Source organism: Lycorma delicatula, chromosome 4, assembly GCF_047948215.1.
Source record: "Lycorma delicatula isolate Av1 chromosome 4, ASM4794821v1, whole genome shotgun sequence".
NCBI lineage: Eukaryota > Metazoa > Arthropoda > Insecta > Hemiptera > Fulgoridae > Lycorma > Lycorma delicatula.
The window spans coordinates 209,768,717-209,791,865 of NC_134458.1; the positions used below are offsets into that span (position 1 = coordinate 209,768,717).

Sequence of the window (23,149 nt, forward strand, 5' to 3'; positions counted from 1 at the left end):
TTCTTTCTATTCTATGTATATTCTATACAGGTAATATTATGAAATAAGTTTCCTTCTCCAACAGTTCTTTTTGTAATTTTATTTTTTATTTTATTTTTAATAATCTTTTTCTTGTGACGTACTTTTTTATCACTTTTAATTAGCTAAAAGACTTTTAAATGAGTAATTTAAGAAACACGGTTCGAATTAGTATTTGGTATTCCAATCGGAATTGTATTTTCTTTACACGAGTACCTCAGAAGTTGTTTATCCTACTTTAGTTAGTTTTCCACTTTAGCTATTCCATTTATCCAGCGACTTGATCTCTTTCTCTGACAACTTATAAAATTGTACTTTTTTTTTCTACAACTCTTCTAGACTTATGGAGTATCTGTAGCCTGTAACTTATACAAATGATGACCTGTAATTTTTTATTTGTACTTTAGTGGAATAGATCCCGATTGTAAAAATCACCAAAAAAAATAAAATAAATAAAAAATAATATATTATTAAAATTTTATTTTGTACGCCATAAAATTTAAAACTGTTAACATATAAATTACAATATTAATCCATCTCTACCAGAAAGGATTTGGGGCCTCCTTTCATATTTAAGGGGATACATAAGGACATATTTAAGGAGTAAATAGTAAAAATCTATTTTTCAAAAGGATAGGCTTTCTTGCAAGAAAAATTAAGTTAGTAATGATTTTCAAAATATCTGTTCGATCGCTTTTGTATCGTACCTGAATAAAAAATAATCAGAAAAAAATCTAGATAGGTTCATTTGCTTTAGTTTTGTACCCAACAAAAATATATTATTAAAAAAATTTGTCATTCAAAAATGTATTACTAAATTTTTTTTATAAAAGCTATCAATAGTTTCAATTCTGTATGATTTACTTATTAATTCCATTAACTAAGTTGTATTATTTAATTAAATAGATGCATCCAGATTCACCACTTAAAATGCAAAATGGGTAAATTAAATCGATTAACAACCTCAATAGCTATTAGATATTTGAATTTCATTAATGGAATAAATTATACGTTTAAACAGAAATGGTAATACAAATCAGAATCTTTAAAGTAAATTTTTTTTTTAGTTATCAAAACATAATGAATTATTAAACGGAAGAGAGGTAACTTATTACATCCATTAGTTACTTTATTACATTATATCATAAATGAATCAAAATTTTCAAATCGAAAAAATTTACATTAGTTGTACAGAAAGATTTATGTATAAAGTTGTATAAAATGTTTTGACTGCTGTATCACAAAAACCCAGGATTTTCAATCATATGCCGGCGGGACAATGGTGCCTGTCGACCAGTTTGTATGAGCCCCCCGCAATGCACTTAAGCAGCCCAATCGAGCACGGCAGAGATGGGCAGTATCGAATTTTTCAAAAAATCGAATACGAATTCGATATTCAGAGGATGTGTTCGATTATTTTTTCTAAAACTTTCAATAAACATCTCGATATGAGTAAAAGAAATCGAATTCAAAACACTCGTTGGAGTATGCGATGCGTTTGTGTGTATTTGAATCAGCTGTCCCCGACCGATTTCCCCTTATCTTACGATACTTAAAACACCGTTATTTTTTATGGAAAGGTGTAGGAAATGTTTGACAATAAAGGAGAGATCAAGATGAAGTAAAGAGAGTTAAAGGAAGTTGATAGGAGGGGGTAACGATAACGCTGTGCCATCATCGCTGCATTTTATGATTTTTATGCTTGATTGAAGAAATAAAAACATTATTTAACGACAAAAATTAAGAATTTTGTTGAAATAACACCTGGCTGGATGGTGAATTTTTGCTTTTTCACAGAGATCTTGAAAAAATTGAATTCTTTAAATTTTGAGCTTCAAGGAAATAACAAACATGTTGCTAAAATGATAGGCTCTGTAAACTCATTTAAAGTAAAACTGGTTTTATAGATATCATAGCTGCAGTTGGGATATCTAATGCATTTTCAAAATATGAAGAAAACGGTAGGCGTTATTAAACTTAACTTGTCATCGTTTGTTAAGCATTTTCAAGTACTTTGTTTAAAAAGAAATTTAAGCAGTTTACTGTTATCGAGCCAATAGATCTTTTTAACAATCCACTTATTTGTCAAGTAAATACAACAAAAATGGCAGTACATATTGCAGAGGTTTTTTAAGGGCTGAAGAACTGGAGCTAAAAACCGTTGTGGGTCTTTCGACTGACATACAAAAATCCCGTATATCAGATGAGAACTTCTGGAATTTAGTGGACAGAGAAAGGTTTCCATTCTTTAAAAGAACAACATACAAAATAAAATAATTTTTTTGCCGATCTTGATCGCGGACTGGTGGCATCTCGGTCTTTCATCCGGAGGTCCTGGGTTCGAATGCCGGTCAGGCATGGCATTTTTCATACTCTACTATATTCATTTACCATCTAGTAACTGCAAGAGGGCGTAACCATGTTGTTGTTAAGATGTGAATAAGTAATTATATAAATTATTAACTAAATCCATTGACAAATTTGCTTTGAAAAAATAAATGATATCCTCCGCTCTGCCGGTATTTTAGAAAGTGTACTGGGGTACAAAACGTTTGGGAACTCTTGGACTAGAATACACATTCGTTAAAGTAAATAAAAAAACTTTCTGTTAAAAAAAATTGTACTTTCCTACTCATTTTTCTCCTATCTTTTTTTATATTATGTCTTAATAATGAATTAAATATAAATAAATATTTAATAAAAATCCAACGTATATTATCTATTGTGTAATAACTACAGAACAGGTCGATATACTGCACTATAAATAACAAAAGGAATTACACTTGCATTTGCTAGGAAGAATCAAGAAAAATCCTTAAAAATCTTTAGGTATCGTTCAAGTAGTTGTAAGTATTTTAGAGGCGCTTTGCTAATTCTTTCTACGACTGAGAGTTTTATTGAAATCCTTAACTAATGTTAAACAAAGACGGCAGATCTATAAAAGTGTATCGTGCATAAACATTAAATGTACATCTTAATAACATCTAGAACATTCGTTATATCTAAAACTTTCCGGATATTTTTTGTAAGCGTTTTGTTACTGTGATGTTCTAGAAAAATTCTAGAGACGTGTTAAAAAATAACGTAGCAGTTTTGGTATAACTGTATACCAATTAACAATTAATTATAGTTTTGGTAACTTGTAACTCGTTCATAAAAAATAAATTATATCGATTTTTAGTTCTCATTTTTATTTATTTTATTTTAATGCATTTGTTAACTTTTACTTCTGAGTAATAATATATATTCTTGCTTAATCCGTTTCCAGCATTTGATATAAAAAAAATTCCATAAATGAACAAATGAACTGTTTTAAGTTTCATAAATGTATACCAACGTATTTTCAGTTGGTAGATCAATTGATTTTAGAACATTAAATCTACAGTGCCCTGTTTAATCAATAAGTAAATTATACCTACACGAAATAAAAATAAAAACTAAACTTAAAAATCTTTTATTCGTCTAAATTTTTTCATTAGTGGGAAAGGGACTAAAGTCACTGAAAAAAATAGTGCTTACCAATATATTTAACGGCTACTTATCAGAGCAGCATTAAAAAGTACAAAATTTTTTAATCGAAAAATTAAATGTTTTTAATTTTTTTTTGAAGTAAAAAAAATTAAAATAATAAATTATTAAGTTATCCTCTATTGACTGGAAGTATACAAGGCGTTGTTTTCAACAATAAGTTGTGGATTTAATTATTTTCTTTACATTGTCCAACTCAGCATTCTTTACAGCTGCTATACTCGTAAAGCATTCGCAGTTCACACCGGAGTTAGTTTGAGAGTAATAATATTTATTATGTAGACATTCGCTGTGAAATCGCTTGTAAAGGAGAATATTACCTGCTTTTTATACGAAAGACGATGTATTGATATAAAATAAATTTTACTCGTAGAAGAATTCACCGGGAGAAACAATGCATTCCTCACTTTCCTTAGAAAACTTTACGTTGGATGATTGTTTTTCTTAGGAATTTTAGTACCAGTTCATGAGTGATTTATGCGTGAGTTCATTTCATGAGTGATTTATGCGTGAGTTGTCAGGTCACAGATATCTGCTGGCCTCCGTGGCGCAAGTGATAGCGTCTCGGTCTTTCTTCTGGAGGTCCCTGATTTGAATCCTGGACAAGGATATCATTTTCACACGCTACAAAAATTTCCATTTCATCTTATCCTTTAAAGTAATATTTAACGGTGGTCAAAAAAATATAAAATAAAATTTAAAAAACACAGACATCTGTCAGGTAATTTTATACTTAGAATGCAGTAAATAAATGAAATCATTACTAGTAAAATAATAAATTTGTTTTCGTTAATTAATAATTCTGAGTGTATATTATTCGGAAATTCTAATAAAGAAATGTTTAATTATCTTTATTGTTACTTTCTCAGCCTTATAGTTATACAGTATATTTAAGTTTCATTTATATAAGATTTATTGATCATGATGTTTTAGCGTAATCCAGTTTTCAATTAACACCACACAAGTGCAAAGGTAACGTTGAGATTATACAACGTTTTCAAAACAAGTTGTCGAGATCCATTGCAGAGGCACTGACCTTCGCTCGGAATGATGAAATTCACAGTTATCTTGGATTGCTTTATGTTCGTGACGAAATCAAACGGATTGTTTAATTTACAGAAGCATTTAGATAGTCATGTGAACTTTCTAGCAGTTTATCTCTTAGGCAACAATGAAGATGTCCGGCGACTGAAACGCCAACACATACTGGACTTCGGATATCGAATGACACTTGAACTGGTTCGGCAATGTGATAGGCGTCCTTACTATAACGTAGAGAAGAACCTAGCGCCCTTCTATTTGTTTCGTTATACTACTATTTTGTTTATCTCTTGTTTAATAATGTGGATTATTTTTTGGTTCGTTCTTTTCACTAGACTGTTGTGATCTCAGTAAATACAAGTGTGTTGGTTTATATAGACTTTTTATGTACATGTAGTTTATTTATACATATACGCTTCATTGAGTGTGTTCGCTGGAAACTCCTCTTCACGTACTTTGTGTAATGCAATTTACTTACGGTTCCTTCATCGGAACTGAATTTAAATACACGATTTGTGAGACAAAAAAAATTAACACGAATAACTATTTAATGTAGCTGTTTGTTTGTATTTCCATACGAAGTTTAACTATAGTTTATGAAGTTAACGAGGGAACCTTTTATTTTTGATTAAACATATCTCATAAATAAGAAGTAGCAGAAATTAGGTTCACGGCTCATTAGAAGCTTATTTTTTCTTTAATTAATTAATATTCAATACCTTTAATAAAAGCAATCAGATAATTTTTCACTCTTATTAGAAGATAAAAGTACCCATTTTTTTATCACGTTTTACAGGTAAACGAGTCGAATTTAAGACGACGTAGCTCATGCAATTATCGACGAAAATTCTTTTTCTTTCAGAACAGACATTCTTCTGCATTTTTTAATATCTTAAAAATTTTTAGAGCTATTGTTAAGGGGATCAAAAGCTTGGGAATTTAAAAAAAAAATAATATCTTTTCCGTTCCAGAGATACTTAGAGAAATGTTTCAAACATTGTAATACTTAAATTATTTTTTCATCTAACGACAGGCATTATCCCAAGTGCAGTTACCGTTAAATAAAAGTAACATATTTCTGTAGCGTGTGACAAATGCTAAGCCAGATCAGTATTCGAACCCAGAATGTTCTGCACGAGAGACAGAGATACTTACACTCTGCTGCAAAAAAGTTAATATTTTACTATTCGTTATTACTATTTGTATGATTTTTTTAATGGATTGATACACCAAAGAAGCACTGAAAATATAGAAATGGAATTTTTTGGCGTATGATGAATGCCATGCTGAGGATTTGAATCCGGGATTCCCGGATAAAAGGCCAGACGCTACCATTCCGCCACGGAGATCAGAAAATTTTATTACGGGTATTGTAGATTAATTAAGAAACATTGGACACACATTAAAAGGAACTAAGAATCCAATTTTTATGATTTTTTATTGATGAAGTAATTATACCATAGATTTAATTTAATTATACATTGATTTTAAGCATTTTACCAGCTAGTACTACATATGTGGCACACAGACAGGTTAATTTATATCTTCCTTTATCTAATTTTATTTTTATGTCAAATGATTTATACCACTTCAACTTCAATCTTTAATATTTGTTTATTAGATGCCACAAGTCGTTAATTCGGGTTTTGAACAATGTAACATGAATATACGTTATTCCGAAAACAGAATAAATATTACTATGAACAAGATGCTATGCCAGTCTTACAATGGAAAATGATGAATGAAGTAGTTTCCTGCTGTTTTCATCTCTAACTAGCGCATACTGTAACATAACATCACGATAAGTCCATAAAAATGTACTTAATATTTAGCCTTATAAGTAACAACTTTAACACGTTCAATGCAGGGAATTACTGGATAATAAACATTACTACTCTTAGAGATAGTAGTTTTTATTAGTACTTATATTTCGAATGATTTAAATTTGTTACAGCCATAAGAAAAGTCGGACAAATAGTACGAATGAAAAAAGTTAATTTATTCTTTTCTTTTGGGAAACAATATATTAAATAATAATGTATTATTTCACATTGTTACTTTTAATGTATTATACTTTGGTTAGCATTTAGTTATCAAAGTAGTTAAATAAATATTCTAGGTCAGTTGAATAGAGAAAAATATCTTTAATAAAGTTATTTAAGAATAGTACTTCTTAACGATGGAGGGATGGTATATAGAAAAAAAATACAATTTATAAATTTGATTGAATTTCATTTTTAATTTTTAATTCTTTGTTTTTGTTTCAGAAAGAATAATTTGTGAATCTAATTTCAGTTTATCCGATGAATATGAAAATGTATGGAATTCAAAAACATTATTTTTAAATAATACTCGAAGAAATTTTAATATAAAACAAGAAGATTGTGGCGTAAGCTCTTCTGAAATTCCAGTAGCTTTAACAACCTACAGCAATGAAGATGAACAATACATTAAAATTAAAGAAAATTATCCACTAATAAATGAGAATCATAATGAAACAAACGATCAAGAAATAGACTGGTTAGTAATCATTTTTATTTATTGATTTTGAGATTATTATTATTTTAACTTTATAGTATAATTTTTCTAATTTCAGCTGCTTTCTTTGAAATATATTCAATCTTTTAAATAGTTAACCTGCATTAATCTACTTTATTGCAGGACCAGTCATCTATCTGACTAGCAGTCAATCGATACCAGGATAGGTTCATATTTGAAATATGTTCTTTCTTATAATAATGCTCATAGATAGATATTAACTTGTTAACGTTTACAAATAATTTATATTAGCTTGAACTGAAATATATAAATTTAGATTAAAATTTACTCTTGTGTTTTATACGATTTCGCTTCAATTTTTTTTTCAGCGTCAACCCTCTTTTTCCCTCATTGTTTAGAATGTGTTTTCCTTGTTTTTTCCATTCGTTTATGAGGAATTCATGATTTTAGATTATAAAAAACATTTTTAGTTCATTATACAGAGTGATTCCCGAAGAAAGTAAGAAACTTTTAAAATATCTTCTGTTGGTGAAAATAAAGAAGAAATTTCGTATAAACGTAGGTTCATAAACGCTTCGTTAGCGAGTGTCGGCTAGCGAAGGATTTCGCCCTCACTTCTACACCTTTGGTAAAATTAAGTCAGACTGTAATTCTTGGGACCCAAATTAAGGGGTAAATTGAGTGGTTTTATATGAAATATGACCTGAAAAATTGAAAAAAAAAACCTCCCAGAACCGTATATGTAGTATTTTTTGAGAAATCTAGGGTAACAGACAAAAGGTATGGGTAAAAAAACATACTATTTTATGTTTAGCGTAAAGTAACATTATTAAACGGGTAATAAACACATAAAAGAAAAAAATTGTTGCGAGTTTGAGTAAAATGGTATGAATAAAGTCTGAACCTATGTTTATTTGAACTTTTTTATTTCCACCGGTTGAACATGTTCTGAAAGTATTTTACATTCTTCCTGAAGCGCTCTGTATATTAAAACATTCTACGGATATTTCCTGTTTTTCATAGTTTATTTTCTATATTTTTCAAAATTATTTTAATGGTAGCCAGTTACTGAAGATAAAACTCTTCATGTTCAAAATACAATCAAAATCCTTGTAGAAAAAAAAATTACCAACATCATTTTAATTTTGGAATTATCCCGGGATCGGAACTGATCACAGCTTTTCTTCTCATTGTGTAAAGGCTACATACTAAATCTTAATTAAAAGTTAATATATTTCACAAATATTTACATCATACAATTAACAACCGTAAATTTTTTTTACTAAAATCAGAGTAGTTTAGGGTTCCAAATGAGTATGGCCCTCAATCAAACACCATCGCTATTATCCATAAACTTTGCTGAATGATTCAATAATGAAATAACTTCTAATTGATAACGAGTAGCTTAAAAAATGTGAAATTAAAGAAATGTTATAAGAAAAGACGAAATACGTTTGACACTAAAAAAAATATATATTTTTTGGGGGTTTTTAATGAAGTAAACATATCTAAACAATTTTTTTCAATTGCGGAAATAACATAGGTAGTGAATAAAACAGTATATGTTTATTTTTAAATAATTGGTAACTATCTATTCATAAAACCATAAGGGTAGACGTCCATTGCAGGGAAGAACTCCAACCGTATCCAATTTACTCTTTACCGATTAGTTTCTAGAGTACTGTCCAAAAAATATACATCATTTACTCTGGAACATTTGTTTTCGTAGAATATTAAAGTCGTAAGAATTTAACCATTCTAGATCCTTGAACAATGTTCTGGTTGTAGAGAAGCATATATCCTGTTGAATATACTTCAACAGGATACTTCCACATTCCACACAATTTTGGAGATGACGATGATTTTTCCGAAGGAATCCCAAATCTTATATGAGAAGGTGTAGTTACACCTACAAAAAAAAAAAAAAAACGGTGTCATGCAGCTTATATTCATGCTCGTCTACGTAAAATCGTAATTTGGTACTTTCATCTTGAAAATGATACTGTGATCTCACAGTGACTGATTTTTTTTAAGTTGTATTTTGTGTTGTATTATTTTCCCAGCTAATATAGCAAGTATAGCTATTCTAAAGGGAAAGTATAGTAATAGATTTAAAAAATAATAAAAAAAACCACTCTTTTTTTTTTTAAATTGTGTTTTAAGTGACATTTTTTCACAAAAAAAACGATCCAAATTTTTATATTAGAAATAAAAAAAAAAAAATGTAACGTTATCCCTAAGCCCGGAATAGCCGTTTATATAAATGAATTTTTATGTATGCTACGTATGTATGTTGGGCTGTTTAAAGCTTAATAACTCCCGGACTCCGTAGACCAGTTTTCTTCAAACTTGGTAGGAAAATGTCGTCCATGGAGGGGTCTATTATATTAAATGTTTGAAAAAATTTGAAAACGAGTGGAATGTTATGATCAAAATAAAATTTAAAAATTTTACCGGAGGATTTTATGAAAAAGCTTTTCTTACAAAAGTCGAAGCACTTTTTATCAGGATAAAAAAATACCCAATTTTTTTTAATATGCACCCCACCAAAAAATGACTTGAAATAGTTTTCCTTTTTTAGCTATTTCTTTATTTAGAAAAGAAGTTAATGGGGAATTTTACATGAATATTTTCTACATAATTAAGCCTTTAAATGACTCCAAAACATTTCCCCCATTCCATTCCTGTAGTCGTTTTTAAAATTATTTATAAGTTTAAAAGCACAATGTATAAAATTATATAAAATAAATAATAATTACTCCTGTTGGAGTAAGGGAGCCCCCAAAATCAAAAACCTTTTTGCAATTCCAAATTATCAAAGGCTAACACATGTTTATGTGAGCATAAAAGTCACAAAAAATCCCTTTAATGTGGGTGCCCCCAATTTTTATAAATATTTAATAGACCTTTTTTAGGGATTTCGATTTCAATTTATTTAATAATAATTTTAAAACGCATTAGAAATATTAAAATAGTTTCCTTGATTCGGGGCCCCCAAATTTTGGAAAAAGTGTTGCATGACTTGACCGGCTATGTCGGTCAATTCTGTTGTATGGAGAATTATAAATATACAATTATAAAATATCACTCGCTGCAGATATAAAATATTTAGGTTTAAGTGTATATTGTTCTTAGTATTTTTTCAAGCTGTATTTGTTCACTAAAAATAACTAAACGAAATTTATTTTTGGTCTGAAATGGGACTGACAAAGACCTTGAAATCATCATCCGTCTTTTGGAAATGTATTAAATTAATTTTTATTGTTTATTTTTTCTTTTGAAAAACTTATGAAAGAAAAATTAACTAATATTGAAGTAAGTTTTTTTTTTTTAATTTAAATTATTCAAAAATTATATGAGATTTATAATAATAAATAATTTCAATAAGATTTGTTTAACGTCAGTCAAAGCAATTTATTCTGGTGACAGGCATAAAGACAGTTTTGTAGGATCATAGTATACCAAAATAGGATTAACTACAAACTAAGCTAGTATTATATAGATTGCACTTGATACACTGTTTCCATTTTCACTTCGAACAGTTCCTTCATATTTTATAGTATTATCAAAAGAAAAAGAAATAAATTCTTTCTGGTAAAAGCGATATTTTGAACTCTTAGATATGGATTATTTCCAGCTGTATTACTTTATTAAACTTCTCGACTATATTCTAAAAGGTCATTACTTTAGATCGAAGTCAAAACAACAAAATATGACAGAATTTTATGGTCCTTTTAATGATAAGACGGGAACCACACAATTTTTTATTTATTGATTTTAATAAATGTTATAAAATTAATAAATGAATTACAAAAAATTATTTAAAATAAAGATACCTTTTTAAAATGTAAAGTAAAAATAGGTTCAATGAACTTTAATGTATGTGTAACTTAAAAATTTAAAACCCACGGATTAAAAAGATTAGAAACAGTAGATATTTTTAAATATAGATTCCAGTTTTGCCAACTGCTGAAAGTATTAATTACGAAGTACTGAACTACAGACTGTTGTCAAAAAAATAAGCAGTCTTTTTACAACGTTCTATTAAAATCTTTTAGCATTAAATACGGAGATAATAAAATAAAATTCACCCTTTTCTATAAAGTTAAAACTTTAAAATTTATATAAATCTATGAACATTTTTAGTGATGAAAATTTTTATTCGTGAAAATTCAGTTACATTTATAATGTTAGCTTACAGTATGGTTATTTGTTCCTGGCTATTTTTTAACACAATTTATCGTAATATTATGTTCCGAACTAAAATTTTAATTTTGATATGTACATTTCAATGAGTTATTTTACATATTTGTTAGCTCATAAACCACAGGGGAATGTCCACGTAATAGTTAATAAGTCTAAGGTACTAAAATAACTTATTTAATGTACATTAAAATTTTCCATTTATCTTAAATGTTTTTATATAATTACGTTTTAATTGCAATTTCCAATAAGGATAAAAAATGCCATAAATACAAATTTCGAAATTCAATCTGTTTATATATTGATTCATCAGTTTCTGGGATTTATTATTATTATTTTTTTTTTTTTGATAATAAAAAGTTAGTAAATCGATACTTCAATCACATTTCTCACCGGAGGTTTCTTCATTTGACTTTGCTGGTATTAACTACTATAATTCGCAATTATACAATTACCTAAAAGTCTACATATTTTAACTTTTTAAATTCAGAGGATTTTTATAAAAATGAGATAAAATAAATTAAATCGAGTTAAATGAAAACTCGATTCCTGTTTTACAGATAATTCATTACTTATTTTTTCTTATAAAACCAAATCCTGATTATCTCAGGAGTTAATCAGCCAACTCCTAATTATCCGAAATAATAACCGGGAAGAGGATCGCGGATAATCCAAAATCGTTGCAAAATCGTGGTTGATCCAGAAATAATATTTAATAGAGTAATATGTATTAAAATGTCTTAATACTATACTGCAGTATAGTAATTACATGCACTATTATATTACGGTATAATGGTAAATAATAAAATACAATAAAGGACACTACACTACACTATTACGTACCTTAGTAAAAGTAATATCAAGAAGTTTATTCAAAGTACGTATTAACATATTAACTGTACGTAAATAGATTGTACATACAGTAGTGCATGTACCAGTGGCGGCTCGCGTATATGCACTGTGGGACTGCAATGCCCCTTATTTCCACTTGATATTATCAATAACATTTAATGTAATGAGTTCTTTTTTCTTTAATTCTTTATTCTTGTACAATATATAATAAACTTTATATCAGTAGCCATCCCCAATTTATGAAAAAGATACAAAAATCTATGTATGGAACTGTGTGCTTCACAGTTCAAGCGGCGTGGGTTTCGCTGTTGTGCGCATGCTCACATAGTAAGCTGTACGCGAGGCTGCGAGGAAGAGAGAGTACTGTCGCTCCCGCAGTTCCGACCCTGGCATGCTGGTGGAAGGTAGTTTTTTTTTTACTCCGCGTGTGTATGGAACATTTCTTGTTCTTTCCCTCTTCTAGTTTAGTCGGTGGAAGGAGTATGAAAGTGGTTTAGTTGTGATCAGAAGATGGCGGAAAGCAAGGGCTCTTTGATTGCCAAATCTGTCAAAAAACACGCTGGAAGGTCGAAAGGGAAAGTAATTAGTAAAAACTAATTATGTATTTGTTTCTGTGTACATAGAAATTAAGCACCGTTGGATTATAGTGTTTTTAAGCGGACTGTTTATTAAGTTATTATCTAATAATACTAAAAAATATTATCTGTATTGACACTTTATTATTTATTCGGTTAAACCGAGTACGGTTTAAGCACAATGTGCTTAAAAACCGTGTACCATATTCTTGAATGTGATAAAGTGTATAATAGATTATTATCCTGCTTCCAGTTATTCTATTTGATTCATTTTTTCCGGTTATTTTATTTTACAGAAATTTTTTACCATGACCTTGAAAAGGACCAGAAAAAAATTTTCTGGATTACCACCCCGATTAATTTTAGCTACGAGCCGCCATTGGTATGTACTACGTAAAGCATTAACCAACACTTACTAAAACTACGGCAGTTGAGAAAAAAATACTGTACATTAAAAAAAAAATAGTTGTGTATTTTACTCTTTCAGTTATAGTTTTTAAATATGACGCGTTTGATTGTTGTTTTAGTGACTGAATACAATTTATTTTAACTGAACTTCGTAGTTTGCGTAGCGTAATAATATCTCACAATGAACTATAAGTACAGCACTATCATATTCAAAACAAGCACACACTCAAGTAGCAAATGAATGATGAAGTAAAACCTAACACAGAACGACGAAAAAAATTAAATTTTTTTTTGTCGTTTTGTGACGAAAATACAACTTCTTGTATTTTTACACGACTGCCCAAAAAAGAGTATAATGTATTTAGGGTGTATGTATATATGTATTCGTATGTTTGTTTCAACGTAGCAGCTCAACGGCTGAACCGATTTAGATGTATGATTCCGCGTTAAAATCCTTACGTTACTGGGAGTGACATAGACACTCCCAGTAACTTCAAAATAGATTTATTTGTTGAAATAAATCTAACAAATTTGGAAAAAATTATACTACATACAAATAACCCAGCAAAATCAATACGTCGAACGAAATGAACAATGTAATTTCCAAGATGTAAGCGACGGGAAGTTTATAGTACGCGGGCATTTTAACCAAGTTAAATATTTTAATCAAGTCATATTGGCATAAAGCCCTTCACGGATGTAATGGCAATGGTCCGAAATGTAGGGGCTCCGCAACTTCTATATTACACTGTCGTGTAATGATCTGCACTGGCCGGACATCCTATTTTTTTTTTTTAGTTTTGTATTTGCCAGTTGTGCTTTTTAATCCTTAACAGATTTAAAACTTGTTAATAATTAATATTCAGAATTAATTATATTTTAGCTATTTAGTTAAACTGTATACCAATTCAGTATACTATGTAAAGTATTCCAAGTGTTCATCGTGTTTCTAACTGCTGGTTCCGGTTTTTGCCGCTAGGTTGGCTAGTACTACTTTCTGCTGCGGCGGGATGTGCTGGCGGCAGGTCGCTGCTCGAACGATAGGCGTTCGGATTTTATGTTCTTATATGTACTTGTAACAATTAGTTTAACTAGTCATGCATCAAAAATCTTAACTAGAATTCTATACAGAAGAATTGAGAGGAGAGTGGAGGAAGTGTTAGGAGAAGACCAATTTGGTTTCAGGAAAAGTATAGGGACAAGGGAAGCAATTTTAGGCCTCAGATTAATAGTAGAAGGAAGATTAAAGAAAAACAAACCAACATACTTGGCGTTTATAGACCTAGAAAAGGCATTCGATAACGTAGACTGGAATAAAATGTTCAGCATTTTAAAAAAATTAGGGTTCAAATACAGAGATAGAAGAACAATTGCTAACATGTACAGGAACCAAACAGCAACAGTAGCAATTGAAGAACATAAGAAAGAAGCCATAATAAGAAAGGGAGTCCGACAAGGATGTTCTCTATCTCCGTTACTTTTTAATCTTTACATGGAACTAGCAGTTAATGATGTTAAAGAACAATTTAGATTCAGAGTAACAGTACAAGGTGAAAAGATAAAGATGCTACGATTTGCTGATGATATAGTAATTCTAGCCGAGAATAAAAAGGATTTAGAAGAAACAATGAACGGCATAGATGAAGTCCTACGCAAGAACTATCGCATGAAAATAAACAAGAACAAAACAAAAGTAATGAAATGTAGTAGAAATAACAAAGATGGACCGCTGAATGTGAAAATAGGAGGAGAAAAGATTATGGAGGTAGAAGAATTTTGTTATTTGGGAAGTAGAATTACTAAAGATGGACGAAGCAGGAGCGTTATAAAATGCCGAATAGCACAAGCTAAACGAGCCTTCAGTAAGAAATATAAGTTGTTTACATCAAAAATTAATTTAAATGTCAGGAAAAGATTTTTGAAAGTGTATGTTTGGAGTGTCGCTTTATATGGAAGTGAAACTTGGACAATCGGAGTATCTGAGAAGAAAAGGTTAGAAGCTTTTGAAATGTGGTGCTATAGGAGAATTATAATAGATTTTCAGCAATTACGCATTTATTTTATTTATCCACCCGACGGATGAACCACCCTTGGGTTTATAGTCCGCTTAATGAATAATTTTTAGGTTTTAGACTCAACACCAAGTTGAAAGAAATTTTGCATGTCGGGGAATTTTATTTTTTTATTTCTTCTCTACCAAAAAAGAAACAAAAATAAATTTTAGCATTAAAATTCCCGGATGGATGTTTATAAATGTTTATATACTTATGTATATTGGCTTTTTTTTTAAAAAGTTTATATCTTAAAACTGAATAGACTGATTTAAATGAAATTTTATATGATGATGTCTGTACATTGATGTGATCTAAGTTTGATCACAATCGGACAAGGGTGTGGAGAGATAAGATCTTAAGCTCACATTCCTTAAAACTTTACTCAAGGTTAAGGTAAATTTTTTCACGTAATGTAAATGCTTCTTTAATAATTAAGATATTTTGTGATGTTTGGTTTTATTCTTAAACTCCTAGAAAGGGATGGAATAAAACCAATTTTTATTTTTGGTCGTTTCTGGATTCAAAGTCATATTCTTGTTAATGTGATTTGAATCATTAGAAGATGATTCCATTATATTAGTATGATACTTGGGCAGTTATATTAATTTATGTTAGTTATATATTTAGGCAATTTTATTCATTATACCGTACTATAATAAAACCAGGTACGTTTAAAAATTATTTTTTAATTTCTGTAACCATATTTCCTTTATGTATAAGCTACACTAAGTAAAATTTTAATGTATATGCAACGGCAAAATATTTCACATTAAGATGTAACTTCTGCCAGCTTTATTACAGAGAATGTGAAATGAAATTAATGGTTTCTCGTCACATGACAGATATCAACAGGATAGACCAATTCATCAAGTATATGTGAAAGCATATATCTCGTTCAACAGTAGCAACATTAGCGTTTGTAATATGTTATTTTAAATCACCTAGATCAACAGAAAAGGAGAGACAAAATTTTGTTTTCAAAAAAAAAATCTACAAAGGCGTAAAGTCTGAACTTCTTGACGGCTAAAATATTAACACCATGTTTCGTGAGTTGCACGTTAATCCGACGTCTTTAGAAGATATTCATCTAGATAATTTCCATGTGCCAATGAAGCGTAGTTCCATCTTGTACGAGACTCAAGTTTTCACTGTCTTCCTCGAGTTAAGATAAAAGTCATTCATTTAACATGTGCAGATAAATTCCTCCTGTTACCGCATGTTTGTGAAAAAAAGAATGGCCCTATACCTTCTGGAGACAAATAAACGAAAACACGTTGCTTTAAGCGAATCGTATATTACATGTTTGCACAGTTTCTCTAGAGTTTTCTGTTCCCCATATTTGTCGTGTCTATTAACCTTTTTTCCTGATGTCGAATGTATACTTGTCACCATTTTCTTCGTCAATATCCTCCTTCCTATGAGAAATTTTTACGTAAGACTTTATGACATAATTAAGACTTTGCACTAATTGTAATTTATTAGCCGTCAACGTTTAGCAATCAAACATTTCTACACCACAAAATTATCCAAAAATGTAAACTTGGACTACCTCAGTACATTGCGCGAACACGATCAACTTGTTCTTCTGATGTAGGAGGTCTTCCAAAACCTTTTTGTTTTGTACAGATACGCTTCTAATTATTTTTTCAGTCGTAGGTGGGTTGCCGTGGTGCTGGTCGGTTTACCGTACTTTGATTTAAAACATCGCTGTACATTAGTAACGAAGTTTGTTTTGCATCATACACTTTCTCCATAACAGTAGCGGTCATCTTGCTAGACTGATTATGAGACACAGTAATCAATATTGACGTCAACATCAGTAGTTGTACTAACTTAAAAACACTTCTTGTAAAATTACATTAGTTACTGTAATTATATATAAAATTAATTTTTTTTATAAACCATCAAAAAGTGCCTATTTCATTTGTAGTAATATTATATACTAAACGAATTCTTTACTTAGAATCATTTAAAGTTCGATTTTAAAATGTAGAACACTGGTCGAAACACAGATAATTTTGTAATTAGAGTAACAAATGTAAACTATTCTTTGCATGTCTTATCAAAAATTTTTTATTTCAGTTTGTAAACATTGAGCCTGACTTACTCGTATTAAATTGCCAGTTCTGACAGACTATCAGTTCTTGGTTATGTCTATAAAATGTTGATTACGTATTCATTGTAATGGATCTTTTATTCAGAAATAAAATGTTGTTATTATTATTAAATTGCAAGTATTTTAATACAAAGAATACAGTTACCCAATTTTTTATTATATTACATAAAAAAGTAAATTGATAAAAAAAGTATTAAAAGAAATTTTAAATTGTTCATAGCAAGTAACATACGACACACTTAAAATTAATAGAAGTAAATATCGAACTATTTTTGTTTGCATTAATGAATAACTATTAAGATTAAATAACATTAGTTTTACTGTCTTATGTATGAGATTTATTATTTATAAATTTTTAAATCTAATTTATTCCAAACACATAAATTGTATGTATGAATAATATAATTGTGTTTACTAACACACATAGGAGACATTTTCGTGCCTTTTATTACGTACGATACACATAGGAGATTAGGTAATTTAATTTTAATAATTTCTATTCAATAGTTACGCGTAAGAGATAATTCTCATTCAATGGAACTTATAGTTGGCTACTCGTAACCATAGCAAACAAAGAAATTTTTTTTGCATGTAGGAGGTATTTTAGTGACAACAGTGATACTTAATTCATTATAACATAACCTGTAATCATTAATTTTATGTAAATATTAATAATTATAATTGAAGTAATTTTACAATGTACTTGTTAATCACTAAATATCTTTTATTTATTTTTTATTTTTTATTTTCAATTTTGGCCACTTTAGGACCATGTTCTATCTTCCCTCACTTTTTTTTTATTGTTTTTTTCTGTATTCCTAGTATCTCTTCCTTCTCTCCGCATGTTGGTCTTTGGATTATTCCTACCATTTCTATTTCGGTTTTTCTTCCGTAGTTTTTTATTCTTGGAAACTCTTTAACATCATAATTTTGGTTTTAAATATGTGTTTATTTTTCTGTTATATTTTTATAATTTAAGTCTTTTAACTTCTTTAATCCAGCTTATTTCTGTTTTCCTATAAAGAATAAAAAAATAAAAAATTCCCTTAGTTAACCTGTTTTTACTCATCCTAACAGGGTGACTAAAGAACAACAATATCATTGTTTCATTTTCATTGTTTCTGTTATTTTTTTTTATTTTTATTTTTTGCACTATAGTATATTTCTAGTATACTTTTCTATACGTTAGTATTTTACTTTAGTATACTTTTTCTAGTATACTTCTAATTTAAAAAAATGTTTTTATCCTTTACGGCGCCTAATATTTCTCTAATTATTTTCCTTTCCTTCTTGTCTATATTCTTGTTCATGTTTAAGCACTCTCACGCATGTAAACTTTCTGGTTTTATTAACGTATGTTATTAGGGGCTTTAAAACCATATTTTATTGTATATATATTTTTGAATATTCGTAAGATATTTCTAGTCTTGAAATACTCCATTTTTCTGTATAAGTTAACTTAGATATCTGAATTCTTCGTCTATTTCTGTTCCTATTCCTGTTTATATGTATTTTTGTGTGTTTTGAATGTTAGGCATTATTTTTAATCCTCTCGACTGATATTTTTAGCCCTGTTTTACTTATTATTGAATCTAAATTGTTGAATTGTATGCTCTTGCCGATTTTACATCTTCTAAGAGGATTGCCATCTAAGAGGTCACCTGCCAAAGCTAAATAACTTATTTTAATACCATTTTTGATTCCTAACATTATTTCTGAGATATATACATGCATATATATATATGTTGTTTATTTATTATGATGTAAACTATTCTTTTTATTATAAAACCACCTTTGTTAAATAAATAAGATAAAAATTTGCAAATTTAAAAGTAATAAAACCTTCTATATTAAAATATATAGATATTATTTTTAACTCATCAACTATTGTTATGATAATGTCATAAAACAAAACCCCTTTGTTTTCAAACTAATAGTTAGAAAAATCAACTTTTTAGATGCAATATAAGACCTGGTCAAAACAAGACTAAAAATATCAGTTGAGAAGACAAAAATAATGACAGTCATTAAAAACAAAAGAATACATTCAAGCCGTGATAGGAAAAGTAGAAATAGTCAAAGAATTCAGATCTAAGGTGAATTTATACAGAAAATAAATTAGTAAAATAACGATACAAGGTAGAGTTTAAAAAAAATAGTAAAAGCTTATGAAATAACCAAAAAATACATACAGTAAAAAAAAAAATCAACAAACCTAAAATTCATTTACTATAATATAGAAATAAAATCAGTGAGTTATATGTTTGTGAATGCTTAAACATGAATACAAATATGAAAAAGAGAATAATTAGAAAAATATTAGGTCCTGTAAAAGAAAAAAAAACATAATTAAACTTAAAAGCAACAATGGAATATTTCAAAATATACCATAAATAACGAACACAATGAAAAAACTATCATTAAAAAAAGCAAGTATTACTAAGCGGCTTGCTTGTAACTTGTAATGGTTTTTATAATTTATTTTTTTATATTACTCGGAATGTACATAAAACTGCAGTCGGATGGGACGTTTAATAACAAATGCGCATGTTCAGACTAGCACTCTTAGCAATTCACTTGATCTGCACGTTAAGGAAGATATTAATTTATTGTTTAATTATTTGTTTCTTGATTTTAGACCGCGAGGCGTGTAAACAAATTGATATATTGAAAAGAGTAAAGTTTTAATTATGAATCTGAATGTCAAATAGGTTTTGACATGTTGATGCTCAGTAGTATAATCGACTCATTAAAGAAAACAGTAGGGTTCCATATTTTTCGCTACTAAACCTGGCATGGAAACTTGTTATTCTTCAGAATCACTATGCCATTTTTGAGAACGGTTTATATCAATATCAGGTCACATATAAACTTTCGATTATGAGCCAATAAAATGATTAAACAGATTCAGATATTAAAATTACGTATTAGGTCATAAAATTCAATTAAATATTTTATTTTTAAAAAAGTAATACTTCTATATTTAAAAAAAAGTAATAAAATAATTTTATCGTGAATACTGGTACAATATTATATTCTACTACAACGTACGATCCAATGTTACAATCTAACTTATCGTGATGCAAGGGATATAAGAAGGGAGAGAAGAGATCGAAAGAGAAAGCGAGAGAATGAAAGAGAGGGGAGAAGATGGGCAACAACAGGAGCTACAGCATCAGAGGGATATTCGTGGGGATATGAATCGATCGAGGGTTTGAGGAAGAAAACCTTCCTTTGCCACTCTCAGTTCTGTTAGTTGCGAACGGTGGCCGGCCTATAGGCAACCGCATAGAGGTAATTACGCTACTTTAATACTGCATTATCAACGATATAGACATACTATTAAAACTAATAATATTAAAGAAGTTGTCTCCTTCGAGTTAATCTTGATTTTTGTGATCAACTTATATAATGCAAAACTACAAAATATTTACTGGTGAAGCCATATATATATATATATATGTACACGCTCATATATTGAGTTATTATGTAACATGAAATATTACAACTAATCAAAATGAGAACTTTTATAAATTTAATAATAATTATTTAAACGTAACTTTAATAATTTGAAATTCTGCGGATAGAATTTTTCTTTAAATGGATATTTCTTTTATCACCAATAAATTTACTGATTAATCTATCAAGAATATCTAAAAGGGTTTTGTTTTTAACTTCAGGTTTTATCGATAAATACGTTTTTGTCTATTTTGTTTCATTGATACATTATTTTTATGATTAAAAATATTGTAATATTTTAAATGGTTTTTCCCCGTTGTGAAAACCTTTGGTACATACAGTATATTCCCTTCTTTATTATTACTTTCCCAGATATATATATATAAGAGAGAATATCATAATCAATCAAAAAATCAATTTGACAAAATTGATGTTTTATATCCTATGGAGTCCTAAAAAAAAAAAAAGAAATCAAATCATTTTCCCAGAAGAAAACTATATTTAGGACGTTCGTACGTAGGTGTGTATTATGTATGTCGTAGCGCTTTTCGCGAAATATCTTCTGACTGGATGACCCGATTTGTTAAAATTTTGGATGTTGGTAGTTAATCACATTTTAATGTTTTACAAAATTTTTCGAGGGAGTGGAGGGAATTTGCGAATTTGCTAATTTTTCATATCGACTTTCTTTTGTTATGAAAAAAACGGGCATCAAAAGCTATAGTCATTAGTCCGATGGAAATTGCTAGCGCATAAAAAGATGCTACGCCTAACCGGGATTCGAATCCGGGACCTCCGCACGAAATGCCGAGAACTACTCAGCAGCGAGGTTGGCTCATATCGACTTGTTACTTAGGTTTCTTAAATAAAATTTTCTTAAAAAATGTTATGTTTAGGTAGTACACATTTAATTTATTTTCTTTAAATAAAAACAACTGTAAGAGACAATCTTGAAATCATTTGAGAAATTAATTTTTGAAATACAGCTTCAATTTCTCAGTGACGGGAAAGTATACCAACTCTGGTTACTATGTTTCTCTAATTTATTCCTTATTTAATAAATAAAATTAATTTTTTAAGGATTTAATATTTTAAAAGAGTAAGTAAATCGAATTTTTTTTTAAATAATTTTTAATCTTATTAATTCCATTGTTATAAGATCCTTATGATAAATTTTCTATATTGAATTTTGCTAATATTTGGATGAGTTTAGATTTAGATTATATATCTAAGATCGTACTTTCTCCAGGATGTTGATTTTTTCCCTCCTACTAATTCATCCGTTTCATATTCCTGGTTGAAATACATGCAGCAGAATAAATAGCATCTTAAAGTTGGTAAAAAAAAGTTATGGAGTAGTATGTTTGCCTTTTTATCAAGGTGATCAAAAAGAACAGGGTAATACAGACTGTTCAAAAAGTCACGCAACGTTATGGAAAAATGCTTCCTTCTTTTGTTAAAGGTTTAATTTAGGAAAAACGGGTTACACAATGCAGCAAAGAACATTCATTGTCTCCCAGTACATTAGATGTACCAGTTATGTCAGATCTAGAATGCGTTTACAGAAAAGTATTGTGCGGCGAATTTTTTCGCCACACCGTACTTAGTCCAACCAAACATGTCCTTCATCAAACGGCTGTACGACAAGTTCCAAAAGACAGGGAATATGGCAGATGCTACCAAAAATGGTCGACGGAAAGTCCTAACACCAGAAAAGTTGATCGACGTGCAAGCTGCATATTTTTTTGCCTCAAGAAATCTGTGCGACACCTATCTAGACAGTCTGGTCTCTCCATTGGTAGTGCCCATACGGCATTCCGCAAGTGTTTAAAGATGCATTCGTACAGAATTCGTGTTGTTCACGAGTTGTTACCTGCAGACACTGGAAAATGTGTAGCTTTCAGTCAGCGGTTCATGTCACCTGTAACTTCAAACGGGGAAGAACTCGATGATTAGTTTTGGTCTGACGAGGCCCGGAACCACCTTGATGGATTCGTGAATGCACAGAATTCACGCTTTTGATGGAAATTACGGAAAATCCACATCAGCTGCACGAGTGTCCTCTGTACGGACAAAAAATGGGTGTTTGGTGTGCAATGTCACATATGCGAATCTTCATGGCACAGTGAGCGCTACATATAGATGGTGAAACAATTTGTAAACACTAGACTTGCAGACTGGCTAGAATAACGTGGTTTCAGGAGAACAATGCTACGGCTCATACAACCAACACTATGATTTTCCTGGATCGTGTTTTCATGAACAAGTGATTTCGAAGGAGTTGTGGCTCCCTCGGTTTCCTGATTTAGCCCCTCCTGACTTTTAGTAAAGCTGTGGATGCTGTTACAAAACTCATCCTTACATCGTTCCCAAATTTCAGAGTGAAATTGAAAGAT

The 23,149-nt window shown here is 29.6% G+C and overlaps 1 protein-coding gene across 1 annotated transcript in view; it reads left to right on the forward strand.

Moving 5' to 3' along the window:
* The window catches only part of LOC142322796 (uncharacterized), a 166,221-nt gene extending 157,068 nt beyond the window's left edge, over nt 1–9,153 (forward strand). The window contains exons 4-5 of the mRNA XM_075361873.1: nt 6,855–7,107; nt 9,150–9,153. Of these exons, the coding sequence (XP_075217988.1) occupies nt 6,855–7,107; nt 9,150–9,153 (257 nt within the window). The remainder of the gene's footprint in view (nt 1–6,854; nt 7,108–9,149) is intronic.
* Nucleotides 9,154–23,149: the final 13,996 nt, after the last annotated feature.